Source organism: Aulonocara sp. 'chitande type north' Nkhata Bay, linkage group LG9 (genome assembly GCF_057382095.1).
Source record: "Aulonocara sp. 'chitande type north' Nkhata Bay isolate Kocher_YH1m ecotype deep benthic linkage group LG9, A_spYH_male_GT1.1, whole genome shotgun sequence".
NCBI classification, from domain to species: domain Eukaryota; kingdom Metazoa; phylum Chordata; class Actinopteri; order Cichliformes; family Cichlidae; genus Aulonocara; species Aulonocara sp. 'chitande type north' Nkhata Bay.
The window spans coordinates 22,406,555-22,424,926 of NC_141352.1; the positions used below are offsets into that span (position 1 = coordinate 22,406,555).

An 18,372-nucleotide genomic window follows, 5' to 3' on the forward strand; every position below is an offset into this window, starting at 1 on the left:
AAGGGTAGCTGCGTATTCAGAGACCACCCTCACTAACGTCTGATGCACACCCAGTCACTGTGTTTTGTGAGCAGGCGTGAAATATGAGACACACTGCTCAGTTCACAAAAGATCTCCAAAATAGGCTTTGAAGAAGTAAACAGTTAATGCACTTCCACACTGCCTTTCTGGTGGCTACACCCATCTTTTAAACACGGTGAAAGCCTGTAACACTGAGCCTTCTCCGTCTTCCTTTCGATTAGATGTTCCAGCAACAAAGCTCATCGATGCGATGCCTTTCAGCCGCCAACTCTCAAATTCCCATTTGAGAAGCAGCAACGTCCCATTAGCAGTCGAACGACCCGCAAGGAAGCCAAAACCACAGTGAAATCTCAACAGTCGCTGCTGTCGGCTGCAACACTACATGAGAATAATGTTCCCTTTAAAAAATAACACAGACTGTGTTGAATTAGAAATATTAGGGAAAGGAAAGAATAATTGCTTTAGGGAAGTCTGTGGTTATATAAACATGAGCTGTATGCTGTTTATGGGCAACAGCATTCAAAGCTATCAGTGTCAGTTTTTTTAATGGCTTACAAGCTTGTATCTCTTACACAAATCTCCACCTGCTAATGATTCTGGTCACTAACATAAATAATAAGGCCCTGATATTACTCCATGACGTATTGCTGTTCGCTCTCTCTCAACACTCAGAGAAAGGAGCTGTTCAGCCGTGTGCTTTTCTGCAGATTTGCGAAGGCCACGCGGAGGATTAAGCCAACTTCCTGAGTTGCAAGGACTCTTTGCTGCAGATCTCCAGAGGCTCACGCACACATGCTTGCGGCCGGTGAAAACTCAAGCGGTGCACGCTGCAGTATCACATTCACACATCATTTGGCGGCTTCCCTCCACTCTGCTTGCTCTCACGCAGCCCACTGCTTGTTTCTCGAGCGATGTTTTCACAATCACACCTACGCGCTGCTGCAATCGACTGCACTTACCTAACATCAGACGAGCAGCATACTTTTATTTGTTTATTGTGCTTCTCAGTCAGGAAGTCATTATTCATGTGAAGCAGCTGTTAGATTACTATAGCGGGAGAAACTCACAGCTGATGATTAAAAAATGGCAGCTAGCATCCTTTTTGTGTAGGATTTGATAAAAGAAAGAAAACAAACAGCAGCAGAGCAGAAAGGTTGTTTGCTTCAGGGCAAAACTGAACCTCAACCGTGGCAAAAGCAAGGCTGCAGCAAACTCTTCCAGCTGATGAAATGCCAAATAAAAACAAACAACACTGAAATCAACAACTATTTTCACCACATACCCATCTGTAGTTCATTTCCTTGGCTAAATTACCGTTCATTTAATCTATACGTGTCCGGGGTGATACCTTCTGTTCGACCAATAGCTCAAAGACAAATGAGCTGCATCAAGGAAATAGTTGACATTTTTTGCTTAAAAATAACAACAACTAATCAAACAATTGTTTTTAGCGCTAACAGCAAACAACAGTCACAACAAGGCGTTGTGTCTGCAAAGAAGGGTTTGCAGAATCCAGCAAAGAGCTTCAAGTCTGCTGCACTGCAGTATTCAATTCAATTTTATTTATGTAGCTCCAAATCACAAAAACCGTCTGTCTCAAGGCGTTTTACACTAAGGTAAAGACCCAACAATAATACAGAGAAAACAGAAACCCCAACAATCAGATGACCCCCTATGAGTAAGCGCTTCGGTGACAGTGGGAAGGAAAATCTTCCTTTTAACAGGAAGAAACCTCCAGCAGAACCAGGCTCAGGGAGGGGCGGCTATCTGAGACCGGTTGGGGATGAGGGGAGGAAGACGGGACAAATGCATGCTGTGGAAGAGAGCCAGCAATTAATAATAATTAATAATTGAACCAATGAAGTAAAATTACTTTTTTTAAAAACATCTTTGGTAACAGGGGGCTTTGTTAACCATTTTCCCAACTGCTTATAAAAATTGGAGGTCGTCAGTCCTTTCACAAACACACAGAGATTGGCCGTTTGTTTGGATGCGAGTTTGTCTGTTGGCCTATTTAGAATCACTAATTACAGACAACTTTGAGAAAACTGAGACAATGATCATCTTCATCAATCAACATGTAACGTCTGACTGAAGAGTAAGATCGACTGAAGATCACTGCATGAAATCAAGATTTGTATTTGTCACGAAAGACTTCTTTGACCTTGCAAATATTTTAGTCAAGCGACAAAATGCCCTTAAAGATAAGAAAGAGTCCTAGATGGCATAACACCTATCCTCAGGTACGGAAACAAAGCATGGACGATAAACAAGAAAACTGCGGACAGCATCAATGCAGCAGAGATGTGGGTTCATCAGGAGGGTGATTCATCAATGAAAAGACAGGCTAATTAAGAAGTTTTAAAAGAGCAAACACCAAAAGATCTCTATGCAAGAATAAGAGAGAGAGATGAGGAAGATTCATTAGACATGATGAGGAGGGGATGATGGGAATATGATGTCACATCTGGAAAAATCGAAGGGGAGAGAAGCAAAGGCAGAAGGAGAGAAACCATCATTGATGGAATGAGAGAGTGGAGGAAGAAAACACCCATTGAGCTGCTGCACTGTGTGAGAGACAGCCTATCTTGGACGATCATGGCTGCCAACACCATTTGGCACTTAAGGAGGTGAATTAACCCAACAAGCATGACATCGGACTTTGGGAAGAAACCAGAGCTGTTGGAGGCAACTCCACTGTGAACCAAAGTCCAAACCCTGAAACATCTTCCTCCGAGAAAAACAGGGTTTCATCATTTTGTTTGTCATTAAATAATAAAGGAAAAAAGGCTGATTGATCACATTATCTTGTTAAGACCATCTCCTTTAGGCCCTGGATGCCGTCACTCTCACATTAATACGAGCCTTTGTAAGAGGATGATTTTAGGCCCACAAACCTCAGAGTGAGTTGACTCCACCTGAACTAACCGACGTGAGATGATGATGATAACGATAAACCACCGAGGAACAACGCAGAGGCTGTTTTTAGCACTCTGACTCCAGCAACTAACAATCTCTTTCATGTAGAGCATGTAGTTCCTCTGCAGATTATAATCCCCGTCTCTTTAATAACATTTGTCTGAACTGTTGCTTTGGTATTAAAGTCAAGATCTGGCTTCCTCGACTGTGGCAGATAAGCAATCGAAAGCTTGTTTTTTTAAAGCTAAAATGTTGGTTCTTGTAAATATTTGATGTTTTTCTTGGTTTTCTTTGACACTAAACTAAAATAATTTTTGTTTGAGGACTGTTTCATAGACAAAACAGGATACTCTAGTTAATAAATATTTACTATAAAGAATGGGGATGACTGCTCGCAAGCTTAAACTACTGACGGCTGAGATTCTTAAGGTTTTAGCAACAGTAACAAACACATTTTAAATGCATTATCAAGGAGATAAAATCCAGCGTTTTATCTTAAAATTAAATACTCAGGATGTTGATCACTTATAACATTTATCACTCTCAGAGTAGGCAAGAGTCCAAGGCCCATCTCTTTCATAACAGATCAACAGTGCGTGGGTCAACCAAAGAAACATCTAAAATAAACTACTCTAATCTTTGACTTATCATTGATCAGCCGATGAACCTGCCAGCTCTGCTTCCTACCAACCAGCCACCCCCTGTTGTAAATCTTCAGGGCATGCAGCCAAAGAGGGTGATGAAAAACACACTGTATTAGAAGTAACATTATTTTTCCTGCCTCTGAATTCTTGCACAGGTTCTGCAGAGCGCTTCATGACATTCCTTAATGTTTTTCATACAGTTGAGTCTCGAATTTCACACTTTGCGGGACTCCAATGGGTGAGATGTGAGCTACTCCAAAACCCACAGGTGTATCCACTCCCACGGGCCATTTGGATGCAAAGACATTTGAGCAACTTGATGCACAGATGGACAAAAATAAGCCCCACTACCATGATGTCCAACAAAAAGCCCCAACTCCCATCAATGCTCATTTCCACCTCGATTTCCCCTCACAGACCCGAGCTCTGACAGCTGCTGTCATGGTTTTGAAAAGGAAGTGATGTAAGACTTTCCTATAACATTAAAAGACATCAGAGGTAGGCTTGAATGACCTCAGCGGGGACTCGGCTGTTCTGGGAAAGGTAGCATTCAAATTTGACATTGAAAGTGTGTATCAATTGCTTAGCTGCAATACACACACACACACACACACACACACACACACACACACACACACACACACACACACACAAAGGAGAGAGAGTCCAGGGCCAAACACCATGAAAGCTCGCAGACAGAGATGCACTGTTTATCCCCGAGGCCACAACAAGACAGCCAGCCGTCACAGGACAACACCGTCTCCTGGTTCTGCAGGCCAGTCTTAGAGGACAACAGTGTTACCACTGAGCTGATGTAATCACTGAAGGAGAAGAAAACCGAAGAGCGAGGAGGAGGAGGAAGAGGGGGAGGATGTTAAGAGGATCTGTGTGAGCTTTGTTACTGTTAAAACACAAGTACAAACCAAAATCAGAGAAAAGAAGGCGAAGGGTCACTACGGAGTACCAGTGTAGCTTATAACTACATGATGGTGTCAGACTGTATTTTTCCCCCTGTGGCTTCAATAAATCAATAAAAGACTAGTTGTATTAATCTAAACCAAAGAGGGTGACCGCACACCACTGAGGCACAGCAGGGCTTTGTGACAAATGCTCAGACTGTCTATTAGGAATGCTCCAGTTAAGAAAGCCGTTAATGTTAAGTTGCTTTTGCTTTTATTCATCTCTCTTTTCACTGAGACATTCTTTAAACATTTAGCAAAAACAGGTTGATGTAACACAACAGATTAAGATTGGCTACTGCCAGACACTGTGATATAAGCCGATACCAATGTGCATCCAATGTACTGATGCCTTTCATATGACAGTGCAATTTAATGTGCTTATGGAAGCTGTCAGACTCAAATACAAGAGATAGACACAACTGCTGCAAACCAGTGTCACCAATAACCAAAGAACAACAAAGTGCAAGTTAAATGCACCTAAAACAAACCAGGTTTGTTTAACAGATCTATGGCACCAACTGCCTCCGTCCTGATTATGATAACTTTGTTCCACCATGAATACGTCATTTATTATATATCACTGAGGGCTGTGGCAAGTAATATATCCAGTATGATTTGCTAAGTTAGCATTGAATACAAAGATTAGCTGAGAGTCCACTCTGGGGTCTATGTGATGTCACTAAGAGCAGCTATCCCCTAATATGGTCGTCCCAAGCACACAGCTTTGGCACAGAAGCCCCACCCACCTCCTCTTTAAACCTTCATTTTGTGAGGGTCAGCCAATCAGAAGAAAGTTGACGTAAAGGAATGGAAGTTTCACTCTCTTGCTTCGCATGTTGGTTGAATCAATTGGCTCCACCAAGGTCTGAGAGTAGCAATGTGTTACAGTAAATAAGCAAAATACGTTACCTTAATATACTTAATTATGAATAAGAATTAACATAGTTAACGTTATTGGAAACAACCACTGCTGAAGCCTAAATTGGGATAATTCCCGAGATAATTCCTGTGTATTTGTCCTGTCTCACAACAGATGGCTGCCCCTCACTTAGCCTAGTTTTTTCCTGCTAAAAGGGAGTTTTTCCTTCCCGCTGTTGCCAAATACTCAAAGTTGATCATCTGATTGTTGGGGTTTTTCTGTTTCACTCTAGGATCTTTACCTTACAATATAAAGAGACTTGAGGCAACTTTTGTTGTGATTTGTTGTGATAAAAATAACGTAGAAGTTAATAATCATGTAAATCATCATTTCATGCACTTGTATTGCAGCTAGCTAGCTCCCTTCATCGCATGCCATTCCTCATCTGAGATTAAAATGGCTGTCGATGGAGGGGAACTTTAACACCATCCATCCGTGTGAGGAAGGCTGCAGACAGATGTGAACACTGACCCACTCTTCTTTGTCTAAATCAGGGAGAAAAGCTGGGGGGGGGGATCAGAGTGCCAGAGGAGAGTCTGGTCCACAGCTTATCCGCTGCCAGCTAATAGCCCTTGATGATATACGCGGTGCAGCTGCGGCAGGAAGGTAGGCCAACAGCTGTGGCCCACAGACCGATTATCAGATTTCAGCTACAGACGCAAACAAGCCAACAAACAGGCAACACAACACAGTCTCACCTCCCGCTGTGACAGAGGCAGAACAAATTAAAAAATGGCTTCAAGGTTTACAGAGGGAGATTTAAAGGCACATCCCCCATCTTTAAATGCTCTTTTTTTCTTTTCTTTTTTTATTCACCATCACCATTCTGTGAATTCCTGGAGCCTAAAACACTACACATCTTCAAAAAATACAAACAGCAGTTCTACAAATGCTAACACTGTAACTCTAGGGTTTGCATGCTCTCCCCATGTCTGTGTGGGTTCTCTCCATGTACTGCAGCTTCCTCTCACATGCAAAAGACATGGATGAGTGCAAACTGCTCATAAGTGTACATGTGAGGGAGATGGGCCATCTTAGCCCTGCCACAGACTAGTGGTCTGTCCATAGTGCTCTAAGACAGCTGGGACTCTTGATTGGATAGGTGGTTAAGAAAATGGATGGTTATAATAGGTCATCAGATTGTGCAGACCTAAGCAGTGGCTCTATAGTGTAGTGCAAGCTCTTTGGGGTTCAAACATTGCAACTTTGGAAAAAAAAATGCACTTTATCACTGAAGCCCATCAGCTGGGACTCTCTGCTTGAGGCCAGCTGGAGCTGAATGATCCAACCTCACTTTTAGATGGAGAGGGGAAAAAGTGAGCGAAATCGTAGGACTTCTTGCTAAGCTCTGGTAACACATCACTGTAACTTGATTCCAGCTCTTAAGACTGGCAGAGCCAGATAATCATGGGTTCCCAATGCAACTGCATGCATTCACTCGACGTGAGTGCACCATTACGGTTACCGTTAAGTACCAAGCTGTACTTTTTAGGGTACAAACAGAATTACTTTTGTGCTACCGAGTACTAATTCACACCTACAGTCTATGGTGAATTTTAGGACCACCTCACATCACTACTGCGACATGTTGAAGAATGACAAACATGTAGGGCAATGGTGGTGGCGAGCCAAAAGCAAGCTCAGATGTGGTTACACTTTTCAAAACTCGACGCAGACAAAACTCTCTGCAACGTTTGAAGTGCAGACTACAAAACTGGCCAAGGCAACACATCTAATCTGAGAGAAACAAAGGTCTGTAAGCAAAACTCACAGAAGGGAGCAAACGTTAGAACATCCACCATTAACTGATAAGAAGATGAACACAAGGATGATGATGATGAAGAAACTTTTAGTGAGGCATTTTCTTCAGGTATTAAATCTGATGAGTATTCATTTGACGGACAAACTGTTGTCAGAGAAATGGGTGTTTAAACTTTGGATTTTTACCCTGACTGCACTTGAGTTTTTTAAATCAGCTTGTTATTTACAGTAAACAGACATGTAATGTGAGCTAGTACCTCTAAAACCTTGGTATGCAACCATAACCACTAATAGACTAACACTACAGCTCACTATTCGTTGTCATTAAAGTTTCAACTCAGAAGTAAAGACTTTGCAAGAAAAAAAATAGAATTTATTATTTCAAAATGAGTAAAGTATTAAATAAAGGTACTGTTGGGTGCTGATTTTCAGGTATTGGTACAAATGTTAAAAGGTACCCCTAATTTGAAAACCTCTTGGTGAAAATAGTAATAAAGCTCTCATCAAGTTCAGTTTTACCCAAATAAAATCTACATTTAGCTCATAATCTGACACTGCTGCATTTGGTCCTGGTCTCATCTGTTAGCAAACAAAAATAGCAAAAATAAGCTTAAACAGGGTCCCATTTATTCTGTCGTATATAATCCACCTTCATCTGCTTCACACTCATCAGGAGGGCTGGAGGGTGTTATAGCTGTCATAGAGCGAGAGCCAGCGTACACCCTGGACTGGTCGTCCAATCTGTCACAGGGCTAACACCGATAGAGACAACCATTCATGCTCACATTCACACCTACAGTCAATTAAGGTTCCCAAATTAATCAATTACTCATGCATGTCTTTGACGATTCATGTAATTTTTCTACTTTCACAGAAAAAGCTTCTATTAGCTTGTCAGTTATTACAAAACACCTGGTACAAACACGGCAGCCTTATAAGATACAGGCAGCTCGCAAGCATCTAGTGCTACCCCTCTAAAGGCACCCAGAAATTGACCAATCAGAAGAAAGTAGACTTTAGGGAGGAGTCCTTAATATTTTTTATTTTTTTTAAAAATCATACAAGTGCTCGTTAAATGAACGTAACTCTGCGACCTCTTGCGCTACAAACAAAATTAAAGCAGTTTCGGAAAGAAGAGAAGACGAGCTTCATAGGAATATTGGGTAGCACAAAGCATTAGACAAAGCATAGAATAGAGTAGAAAGCTAGAATAGAAAGCTCTAGAATAAATCCAGAGCTTACAGTTTTAAGAGCTGTAATATGACTGTATTTATAACTGTAACTCTGCAATATTTCTACACAAAAACCTGCGAGGTTTGCTTCTTACAGTTTACAGATCTTTCTAAACACTTTTATATTACACTCATCTCTGGGAAATGCAGCTGAGGAATACCAGGGCTTTTACTGCGAACTGAGAATCCTGGAAGCATCCACTTTTAAATAGCGCGGTTTAACTGGAACGAGATGTCATGTGAGAAACGGTGCCAAGAGATGAAAAATGCTGCCATTCTCTCAGACCGTGTGATTCATTGGGTTTGGTGACACAGGGGACAAATGATGAATAAAAAGCCATAACTTCAGTAATAACTGAATGTGACACTGCTGTGCTCACTGGCTGTAAATGTTGCAGAAAGCAGCCTTAAACAGCCGGCACTCCGTTTTGTTATGTAAAGCCAAGTAGTAAAAACTTGTCTCCTCCTTTTGAAATATTGAACGCTGAGTAAAAAAGTAAAAGAAGCTGAAGCACACTGAGACAAATAAGAGGAGCTTTCAGATAAACTGCTGATCAAAGTCTACTGGGTTGTTTCTGAATGTGGGTGGAAGCTGCCAACTCGCTTTCTAAAGCTAAACGACCAAATATATGAGAATAAATCTTTTATTTGTGGTGTTGCTGAGGCAGCTGATCCCGTGCTGCTGGACTGGATGTCACATGTGACGGGCTCAGGCCTCACATGACGGCGTCTCACCCGGGCTGTATCCTCGGGTGATGTTAACGTTTCAGACAGACAGCTTGAGGATTTTAATCGTTAAACGCTGCATGTTTTACTTCCTGCTCTGCTCTGAACTCAATGACAACGTGATGATTATGTGATTCATTAAAAAACAAACAAACAAACAAACAAACACAGTTGAGTTCTTTAAAACATGTTCTTTAAACATCCACAGATGTTTTATTGGGACCAAGTACACTTTTGTTGTTTACTTAGTGACTTTTACTATGTCAATGTGTGAATCGAGGAGGGGTTGAGATGCTAAATCCATTTCCTACCTCATGTAATGTAGCTGTGACTCAAGGGGACTCCGCCTACTGATTCCTCTTTTTATGTTATTCTTATGTCTTATATGTTATTTTGCTAAATTAAATAATTAACTAATTAAAACACTAACATTTGTCAAGTTGTTAAGTTTACATTTATTTATAATTACCAAACAATAAATAAATTAAATTAATACAAATTGATATCTTTTATCTCAAGAGAAAGCCAAACCAAATTTAATTGTACTTTCATGTATAATAACAATAAAGATGATTCATTCATTCGGTATTGTTGCGTTTTCCATTGTCTACTGGACAATCTGAAGGCATTTTTTTAAAACATGAGATTGTTTAATAAGGTCTTTTTTATTACTCCGATTTTTATAATTCATTAAATCCTGACATTTACTTTAGATTTGCCAAAAATTAGACACTTTTGGAGAGCTGTGTCAGGAAGGAAATTCAACATAAAATATGTGCCAAATCAAATACGTGGATCATCAGCAGAGGCTCGGGTTAACAGTGCGACCGCTGGTACTGTTGACCAGCGGGGTGCCGGTGGAAACTGTGGGACTGTGACTAGTAAGGTTCCTGCAGCTTAAGTCAGATTTTATACTTAAGGTTTTAATAATGCAGCATCAAATTTATTACCAACACAAAAATCAAACAGCATTAATTAGTTACACTTGGAGACACCAGCTGTTTGTTTCTTGTGGTTGTGAGAATCTCAACAAACATTTTTTATTTAGGAATTTACTAGAGTATCTCTATAATTTTGAAAACAATCCTTATTTTTCCGCATACAAGGCCTTTTTTAAGCAGCCTTCTAGTTTATCCACCATCAAAACCAGCTGTTTTAGCTCATCTACCGTTAAGTCCGCCAACGCCTTAAAACTGCTTTCTTCTGCTGCTACAATTATGGATATCCACTTTCTATGACATCATACAGAGCCAAGAATAGAAAAACTGTGCGAAACAGTGTTAAGATAGTCACTCATATTACCTGTACCTATGTTGACTTTGCCATTTGAAACTTTAGCCATATTTAATATAAGAATTTAGCACTGTAGATAGTGTGTGTGTATAGTATATATTACCATGGTAAATATATGACTTACAAATTAACAAAGAAAGGCATATCAAGTAGAGCAGGGCGATATGGCCAAAAATATTTATCACGATATATATTTGAAAATTTGCGATAACGATATAACCGACGATATAATTGATGCGAGACAAAATACAACTCCACAACATTACTAGCGCAAAAAGACAACCTTCCATTTATTTTCACTTAAACAAGAAGCTGGTTTTTATGTACATTAAAGCTTTATAAAAATGTAACAGTGCAAATGCAAATTCCTTGCTGAAAGTTTAACCAAAAGGCATTTCCAGTAGAAATGGGCTGACATATCCTGAGCATAACCATGTATAATATCCACTGAAGTCAAAAAGAGGTGCTTTGCAACATTAAACTGCAGTGTGCAGTACGCATTTTTCGGACCATAAGGTGCACGGGATTATAAGGCACATTAAGCGAAACAAAGCAGTCAGATAAATCAAACTTTATTAAACTCATTCTTCTTGCTTCCTCCACTTCTGTACCATTGAGTCATTAATGCTGAATCCTCTCACAGCTGCTCTATTCCCATGTTGTTGCAGTATATTAATGACTAACCTCGTATTGTGGATGGATTATCTCAGTTGTTCTCCTGACTGAAGTTTGGTCCGTTTACAGCATCCTGCCATGCGATTGCATTTGTCTCTAACTATCAGGAACCTTAACGTTAACTTTTATAAGTGGAAAAGTGTTAGTGTTCGTCCTCCAGCTTCACTGTTTATGTTATGCTAACATAGCTGTGTCGCTAGCGATCACGTAGCACATCATTATATACCAGCTAGCCAAACTTCAGTAACCCTACAAACGTCACTGCTGTTTAGTTTCCTGTCTTCATTTATGTTGGAAGTGATAGCAGAGCTGTACGTTTGAATTTTTTCAGAAATCTCTCAGTCAGAACATGCTATATCATGCTTAGGTAACTAGCGAAACTAGCGAGCTAACTTCCGCTAGCTTCCTGCTAACTTCTAACGCCGTTAAATGTAATAACTTTTGTTTTCATGGATGCCTGGAAGTTAAACTTCATAGTTACACCTGGTAAAGCAGCAATGCTGATCGTTTTATTAAAGATGAAAGAATTTAGACAGTTTTTAACTCTAAGTGATGCTGCAGTGTTGTTTGACCTGAAGCATACGGAGTTTAGGACCCAGATTACTCCCAGATTTAAGAGCATCTTAGAACGGCCGCTTGCATGTTCTGCAAAAAAATGTGCTTTGTTGTGTATCTGACGGACAAACACCAAACCAGTTCCACATCACGGAAGTTGCACCATTTTTACAAACCAATTCTGGTTCATCTGTTTCACTCAACAATCGGCCATGTGCGTATGAAAACAAAGGCACTGCGCATGCGCGTTTTACTCCCATTCTATCGCGATATTTCATTTTCCTATCGTTGCCTAACATTATACCGGTATTACCGTGAACGGTATAATATGGCCCAGCCCTAATATCAAGTCTAGTTAGATTAGAATCTGCATTAATCCAATAAACTGGTGAAAGTAGGCTGTCTTATAGGAACATGCAGGCAGTTTCAGCCTGTAACATCGAGGCTCTAATTTGCCTCCATTCCCATCATGGCATCGTGCATAGTTTAAAACACTTCCTGCACAAAACACACCGAGTCTCATGCACTTTTGCATGGTCCCAGTTTCAGGTCAGTTTGCAAGATCCTCACTTTTTCAGATATCGCACCTGCCCTGAGCATTCCGTTTCTCTCTTTTTTTAACTGTATATTGAAAATATAAACGTCAGTGTCAGAAAAACTAAGGTTTTATTTTTAGGCCAATGAATTCGCTGCCTTTTGAGACCATTCAAGGACCTGCACGAACTCTGTCATTATTAGCGTTGATTTATGTCTGAGTAAGTGAATGCAGGAGGTACTGAACAGAAATAGTGACAACTAGGCCTCCTACACTGCGCCAAAAAAATGAAAATAAAAAATGAATACACTCAGTCTGACTGCGCCTGCTTGTAACGCATAAATAATTTAAAAACAGTTTTCAGCTTCAGTTGTCCTTCTCTTCCCTTTTCCCTGGTGTTTTGCAACCTTTTATGACCTCTCACCATCACCCATCGTGGATATTCATAACACACATGTAGCTGAGCATAAAATATATTATTCTGTTGCATCAATAGGTAAAAGAAAAATATATATATACTCCACAGGGAATCGCTGAGAGATCCGAAAACTGAGTCAAGTGTCATATAAAATGTCTTTCTGTAAATAGAGAGGGGAGCTGTAAAGGAATGGCAGGAATGTTAAGTCTGTTTCTAGCAAAAAGAAAACAATATGCGACTCGCACACTGATGAGTGACGACTCCAGGCAATGATTTTCATTCCAATATACATACGCAGTGGTTTGGAATAAAACTCCCCATTCATTTATTTCTTTCTTCTTTCAAACGTTGGATAGCATCAGAACCTGTGTCTTCGAGGTTAAAATGCTGCGCCTGAAAAGGCTGTTATATAAAAGTAAAAGTATAAAAGGCCCCTGCCCATTAGGTCAAGCCCAGCCATGCTTGAATAGAGGGACTGTGAAAAGTCAACATTTTTCTGGTCAAGCCCATGTGATGTGGTGTGAGAGGCATGCTCAAAGGAATGCCTATGCAGTGAGGGTTTCCCTTGTATCGCTGCTGCGGCTCTCTGTGGTTTTAGGAGAGCAAACCCAGTGACGCAAAGTGCCATCTGTGGGGTAGAGACAATACAAGGCCCCTCAAGGGAATAGCAAGTGCCCGCTGCTAATATTAACTTACATCAGAGAGGGTATGACAAAGCAGGAGCAATAAGCTGCCGCATTTTTATATAAGCAAATGTCAGGTTTGCTGCTCTCTGCTGCTGAACAATCTGTGCCGTGGTATTTTTAGGGAGTCGAGTTATTTGGTTTGTTCTTTCATTTTTTTGCTGTGTATGGAGAAAACTTTTAGACACACCCATCCGCACATTATCACAAGGTTTACACTGATTGTTGAGCCGCACTGATGAACACTTTCATTGCTAGTTATTTTCCCTGTTAAGGAGTGTGATTTTTAGTAATCTTACAATTCACAGTGTGAGACTCGAGTCTTACTAAACTAAACTGCACCAAAAAAAAGACTGCATCGTGATACCTACTGACTGAGGGGATGGATTTTGGAGCTCTATTCTTTGTCTCCATGCTACATTCCCATTGGCTGAGTCACGATAAAAGCCGGGGGAAACCTGTTACAACAAACATTTTATTTTCTGTGCTTCACTTTTATGTATTCTGCTTGGGTTTGTTTTAGTTTTACCCCATCTGGTGCCAGTAGATAGCTGCCCTTCACTGAAACTGGTTCTGCCAAAGGTTTCTTCCTTTTAAAAGTGAGTTCTTCCTCCTCACAGTTACCACAGCTACTCTCGCTAGTAGAGGATTCTGATTGCTGGGGTTTTCTCTTTTATATTGTAGGGTCTATGCCTTGAAATATAAAGCATCTTGAGGCAACGCCTGTTGTGAATTGGTGCTATATAAATAACTGGACTGGCAATCTAAGGTTGCACGAGTGTTACAAAGGCCCAACTCTGAACCCGATTTACACAGAATGAGCGTTGACATTGGTCTTCTTTTTTTTTTTTTTTTTTAATTATGGACAGCCTAAAAAAATAAAATAAAATAATAATCACAATCATAAGAAAATTAATAAATACAAATAAGCTTTGCTTTGGAAAAGAAACAACAACAAAAAACCACTCAAGAACTTTTTGCTGAGCTGTACTGAAAGTGTGATGCACATCACAAACAGAAACCTTTTTGAAAAGGTCCAAATTTTAATTTGAAGGTGAACAATCTCCACTTTCAGACCATGGGTGACCAAAGATATCACAAGGAGGTTTTTGTTGCAGCACCATATACCATGTACTGCAAGCAATATCACCTGACAACTGCCAGCAACCAATCAAAATCAGCCAGGGAACATTTTTCCCTTGTGACTGGTTGTGGTTCTCGGCTTGTGTCTGGGCCTGCGCAACTGAGGCTTGACATAGGTTACCTGATCCACAAATTTATGAGCCAACTGTACAAATTCACCTAGGAACCACTCGGCAACCAGTTGGGGAAACTTTTTTCCATACCAACCAGTGGTTGCTAACCTGTCTATACGTAAATCACGTAAACATTTGAGGACATCCTTCAAAAAAAAAAAAAAAAAAAAAGGAATCTCAATATTTTGGGGGTTTCTCACTGCTGGTCAGACAAAACAGGATACTGGAAAACATCACAGTGGCCATTTTTCACAATTTCCTGATGTTTTTCCAGCCAAATGATTTGCCCCGACAATATTTCAAGTTAATAGGCAGTTGCAGCTGATAAGAAATTGAAATGAGTGATCAAACTTAAACAGCCAAAAAGAAGAAAGAAAAAAAACCTCATCCCCACACTGTTCGACTGCCAAATGCTTTCTGGGAAACACTGCTCAAACAACAAAAACAACACAGCAATAACTGCTTTGCACCAACAATGACCGCAAAATAAAAGCCAGACACATCAGCCTGTTTCCGGTCTGCCACCCACACACCAAATGCACACAATGCCCCCCCATCCTCTGTGTCTCAAGCAGCTGAGACAGCGAGCCAGGAAGGTTATTTTTAAAACTTTATCTCAACATCTGACTTCCCATTGTTTTCCACATTTCTGCACTGATCCAAATGTAAACAGTAAACATCTACGAGTGATCTGCTGCGGCCACAGGGAGAGAAAATTTCTGGGGTGGAGGTCCATGAGTCACGAATACTTGTGTGTCACTACGCACTGATCAATTATTGACATGTGGTGTTGAATTAAGACGATATGATGCTGCGGCAACCCCCCCCTTCTTCTTTGCACCTCCAGATGACTCAACGGAAGCACACAGAGAGTGACAACTCTCCTGCGGGGTCAACTCACCCCCTCAGGTTACAATATTAAATATTCACGCCGTACCTTTGCATAATTCACCATGTCAACATACCAAGGAAATGACTTGGAGAAAAAGAGGGCTGAATGCTTTGAATTGAGGACAAAAGCTCCAGAGCATTTTAAACAAACTCCTCTTCAGGCACAGTGAAGCTGAAGGCGGTTTTCTGTGCATGATGCAAGTGAGTCCCTGCAAGACTCTGCAGGGATCAAACAGGGTTGCTAATTCAATAAAACAGACATGAATCTAGAAGTATTCAGGGCTTTAAGCTGGCTGTCTGCTCCCTGTGTCTGCCACAGCCTGATGGGTGTATCCCAATCTGAGTGACCCGCCAGGCTCGTTTTCTCTGCCAGGAATGTTTCAGGCGCATCTCGCCATTGTTTAAAACACTGAAAAGCATGTCGCTCGCTCTTTGGTGCCAGTTTAACGGTTCTTCCTCTGTCACGTGATCTCGATGCAAAAGAAAAGAAAAAAAATTCCAGAGCGGCTACTGAAGCCCAGCGCACATGGCGGCCCTCTCTAACAGATGTTTTTCGTTTGTGCTGCTGCAGTCTCTCAGTTCAGAGGCACAGAGCCAGAGAGGTGATTCATGATGCGAGCCTTCTTGTTACAGTCAGCAGACTGAGAGACGGCTCCAGGTTGAGAATAAACACGAGCCCGGCTCTGTTTTGGTAGATTTCCTATTGTTACGATATGATAAAGCTGTAGAAGAAGACATGACAGATGGCACAGATTGTGTGCTTTTATATGTGATTTTGTATATTGGAGCAAGGGGACTGGGCCTGTGCTTTCTCCTCCACACTCACCAGCCGGCTCATTTTCATCCTAAATGGAAAGCTGGTATCACACCGAACGCTCCTGCAAGCCTGGAGTCATTCACGTCTGCAGCTAAATGTGCTTCAAAGCGGGAAATGAGGTCACATTTTAGCATTAATGGACGGCGGTGAAGGTGTTCGCTCCCCTGGTTTGATGCTCCATTTAATCATGGCAGGAAGAAGGGAGGCAAACACTTCACAGCTCACCTGCCTGACCTGATTACACCTCTTCCTGCATGATCAGAGGTGACACAGCATCACAGCGTGTGACTTTGGGTGTGTTTCCCCTGCAAACGTTTTCTGCTTTTTTTTTTTTTTTTTTGGAGATACAAATCAGTGTGCTGGGCCTGTGTGACAGCAAGGAATGAGGAATAACACAGAATCCAGATCTGAATACTAGGAAAAGGGTTTTCTCTGCTACAGCCTGGCAGCATGCTCTAAAGCCTTGAGTTATGTAATAGTGAACACAGTGAGCTGCAGGCCTGAATGCACATCTTTATATTCCAGCAAAGCCATCCACCCCGTCTATTCTTACTCTTCATATCAAGCGAGATAACACACTATTTTGCATCAGGTCTTAGGCTGAAATAGGTGCACTTTAGGGGCAACAGGTGCAATTATTTTCCCCTTTCCTCTGCGCATATTAATGCATCTGGAGGTCTGAAGGGATTTTAAAAGCTTTCAAACATTACCAGCGGAATTTAAGGTGGATTGCATGCAGCCATGGCTCTATAAAAAATGCATCCCCGTTCAGAGATGGTGCATTTCGCCTCATTAGTATCATTCTTTATTAAATAACAACAACAATAATATTACAGTCTGTGTGGCTGTAATTATCCATCCATCCTCAACAGGCTCACACCGTGGCCTTACCTCCTCCAGCACATTCACTGTATTCCTGCAGCTCTGCATTCGGGTGGTGAAGCTGGATGTTGTCGGGGAATTGTAATCCTCTGTTGTCTCCGAGAGAAACTCGGACACCGATATTTGATCCGGCATCCTTTAACTGTGAGGGGGTAAATGCCCACAGGAGGGTTGGCGATGAATGCTCAGAAAGACAAAACCATGTAAGATTTAAAAATAGATAGAAAGCACGATGGGGGGACTGTACGGCCGATGGAAAGGCTAAGCCGATTTTTTCCCCCTGCAAAACTGCGTTAAACTATCGAGATGATTAAGACGTGTCTTCTTCTCCTGTGACTTCTCAAATGACTTCACTGTTCCCCAAGGGCCCACGGCAGGAGGGAATTTACCAAATATTTGCAGGCTGGGTCCCCCTCTCGATGTGTATTTAAAGCGAGAAGATGTCTAAAAGCGACACATTTATAAATAGTGTCACTCTGCGTCTAACTAAACCACGGAGGGAAAAGCGGCGTAAAGAATAGCGGATGCCCTCATTATGCTCTACAGATGTGCAAAAAGCCGCTTGTCGTCAAAACCGCGCGACGTTACCAGGCTCGGTTTAAATTTTATCATAGTCCACGGTCTGCCGAGTTCGTCTGGTACTTTGGTCCCGTTTTCTTCTGTCGTAGTTTAAGGGTTTTTTAAAAGCTAAACGCTGCCGCAGACACATTCACTGCCACTCTCTCCTGCGCTCGGAGCTGCTCAGAAGCGCTGTCAAGCTTGCGCTGAGACAAAGCGCGACTTCCTGGCAGTAATTTCAATATAAAACACCAGCTAACGCTTTTACATTACGTAAATGCATTTTTAATGAATGGAAAAGACTATATATATATATATATATATATATATATATATATAAAAGGCGGTAAGCTTAAAACGTCTAAATATGTGTTTAAGAGACAGATAAGCACAAAAATAACATTTATCATCCATTTTTGTTCAGATTGTTGTCAGTAGACAATACGATAGCTTGATTTTTCTATCGTGAATTTTCAGTGTACTAATATAAAACGTATCATAGCGGCTAGTAAGCATTTATAAGGGGAAATGTGTTCGTGTCACATGATTTTTATACTTTTATTTTGAAATTATATTCTACAATATCCGTTTTTTCTGTCCATAAACTGAATGTTTTACAAATATC

The 18,372-nt window shown here is 41.0% G+C and overlaps 1 protein-coding gene across 4 annotated transcripts in view; it reads right to left on the reverse strand.

The window, feature by feature from the left end:
- Window positions 1-17,946, reverse strand: part of asap1b (ArfGAP with SH3 domain, ankyrin repeat and PH domain 1b) — an 87,163-nt gene extending 69,217 nt beyond the window's left edge. For all 4 annotated transcript variants that reach the window (XM_086306542.1, XM_086306540.1, XM_086306541.1 and 1 more), the window contains exon 1: window positions 17,199-17,946. In XM_086306542.1, coding sequence (XP_086162668.1) covers window positions 17,199-17,324 — 126 coding nt within the window. In that variant the 5' untranslated portion in view covers window positions 17,325-17,946. The remainder of the gene's footprint in view (window positions 1-17,198) is intronic.
- Window positions 17,947-18,372: the final 426 nt, after the last annotated feature.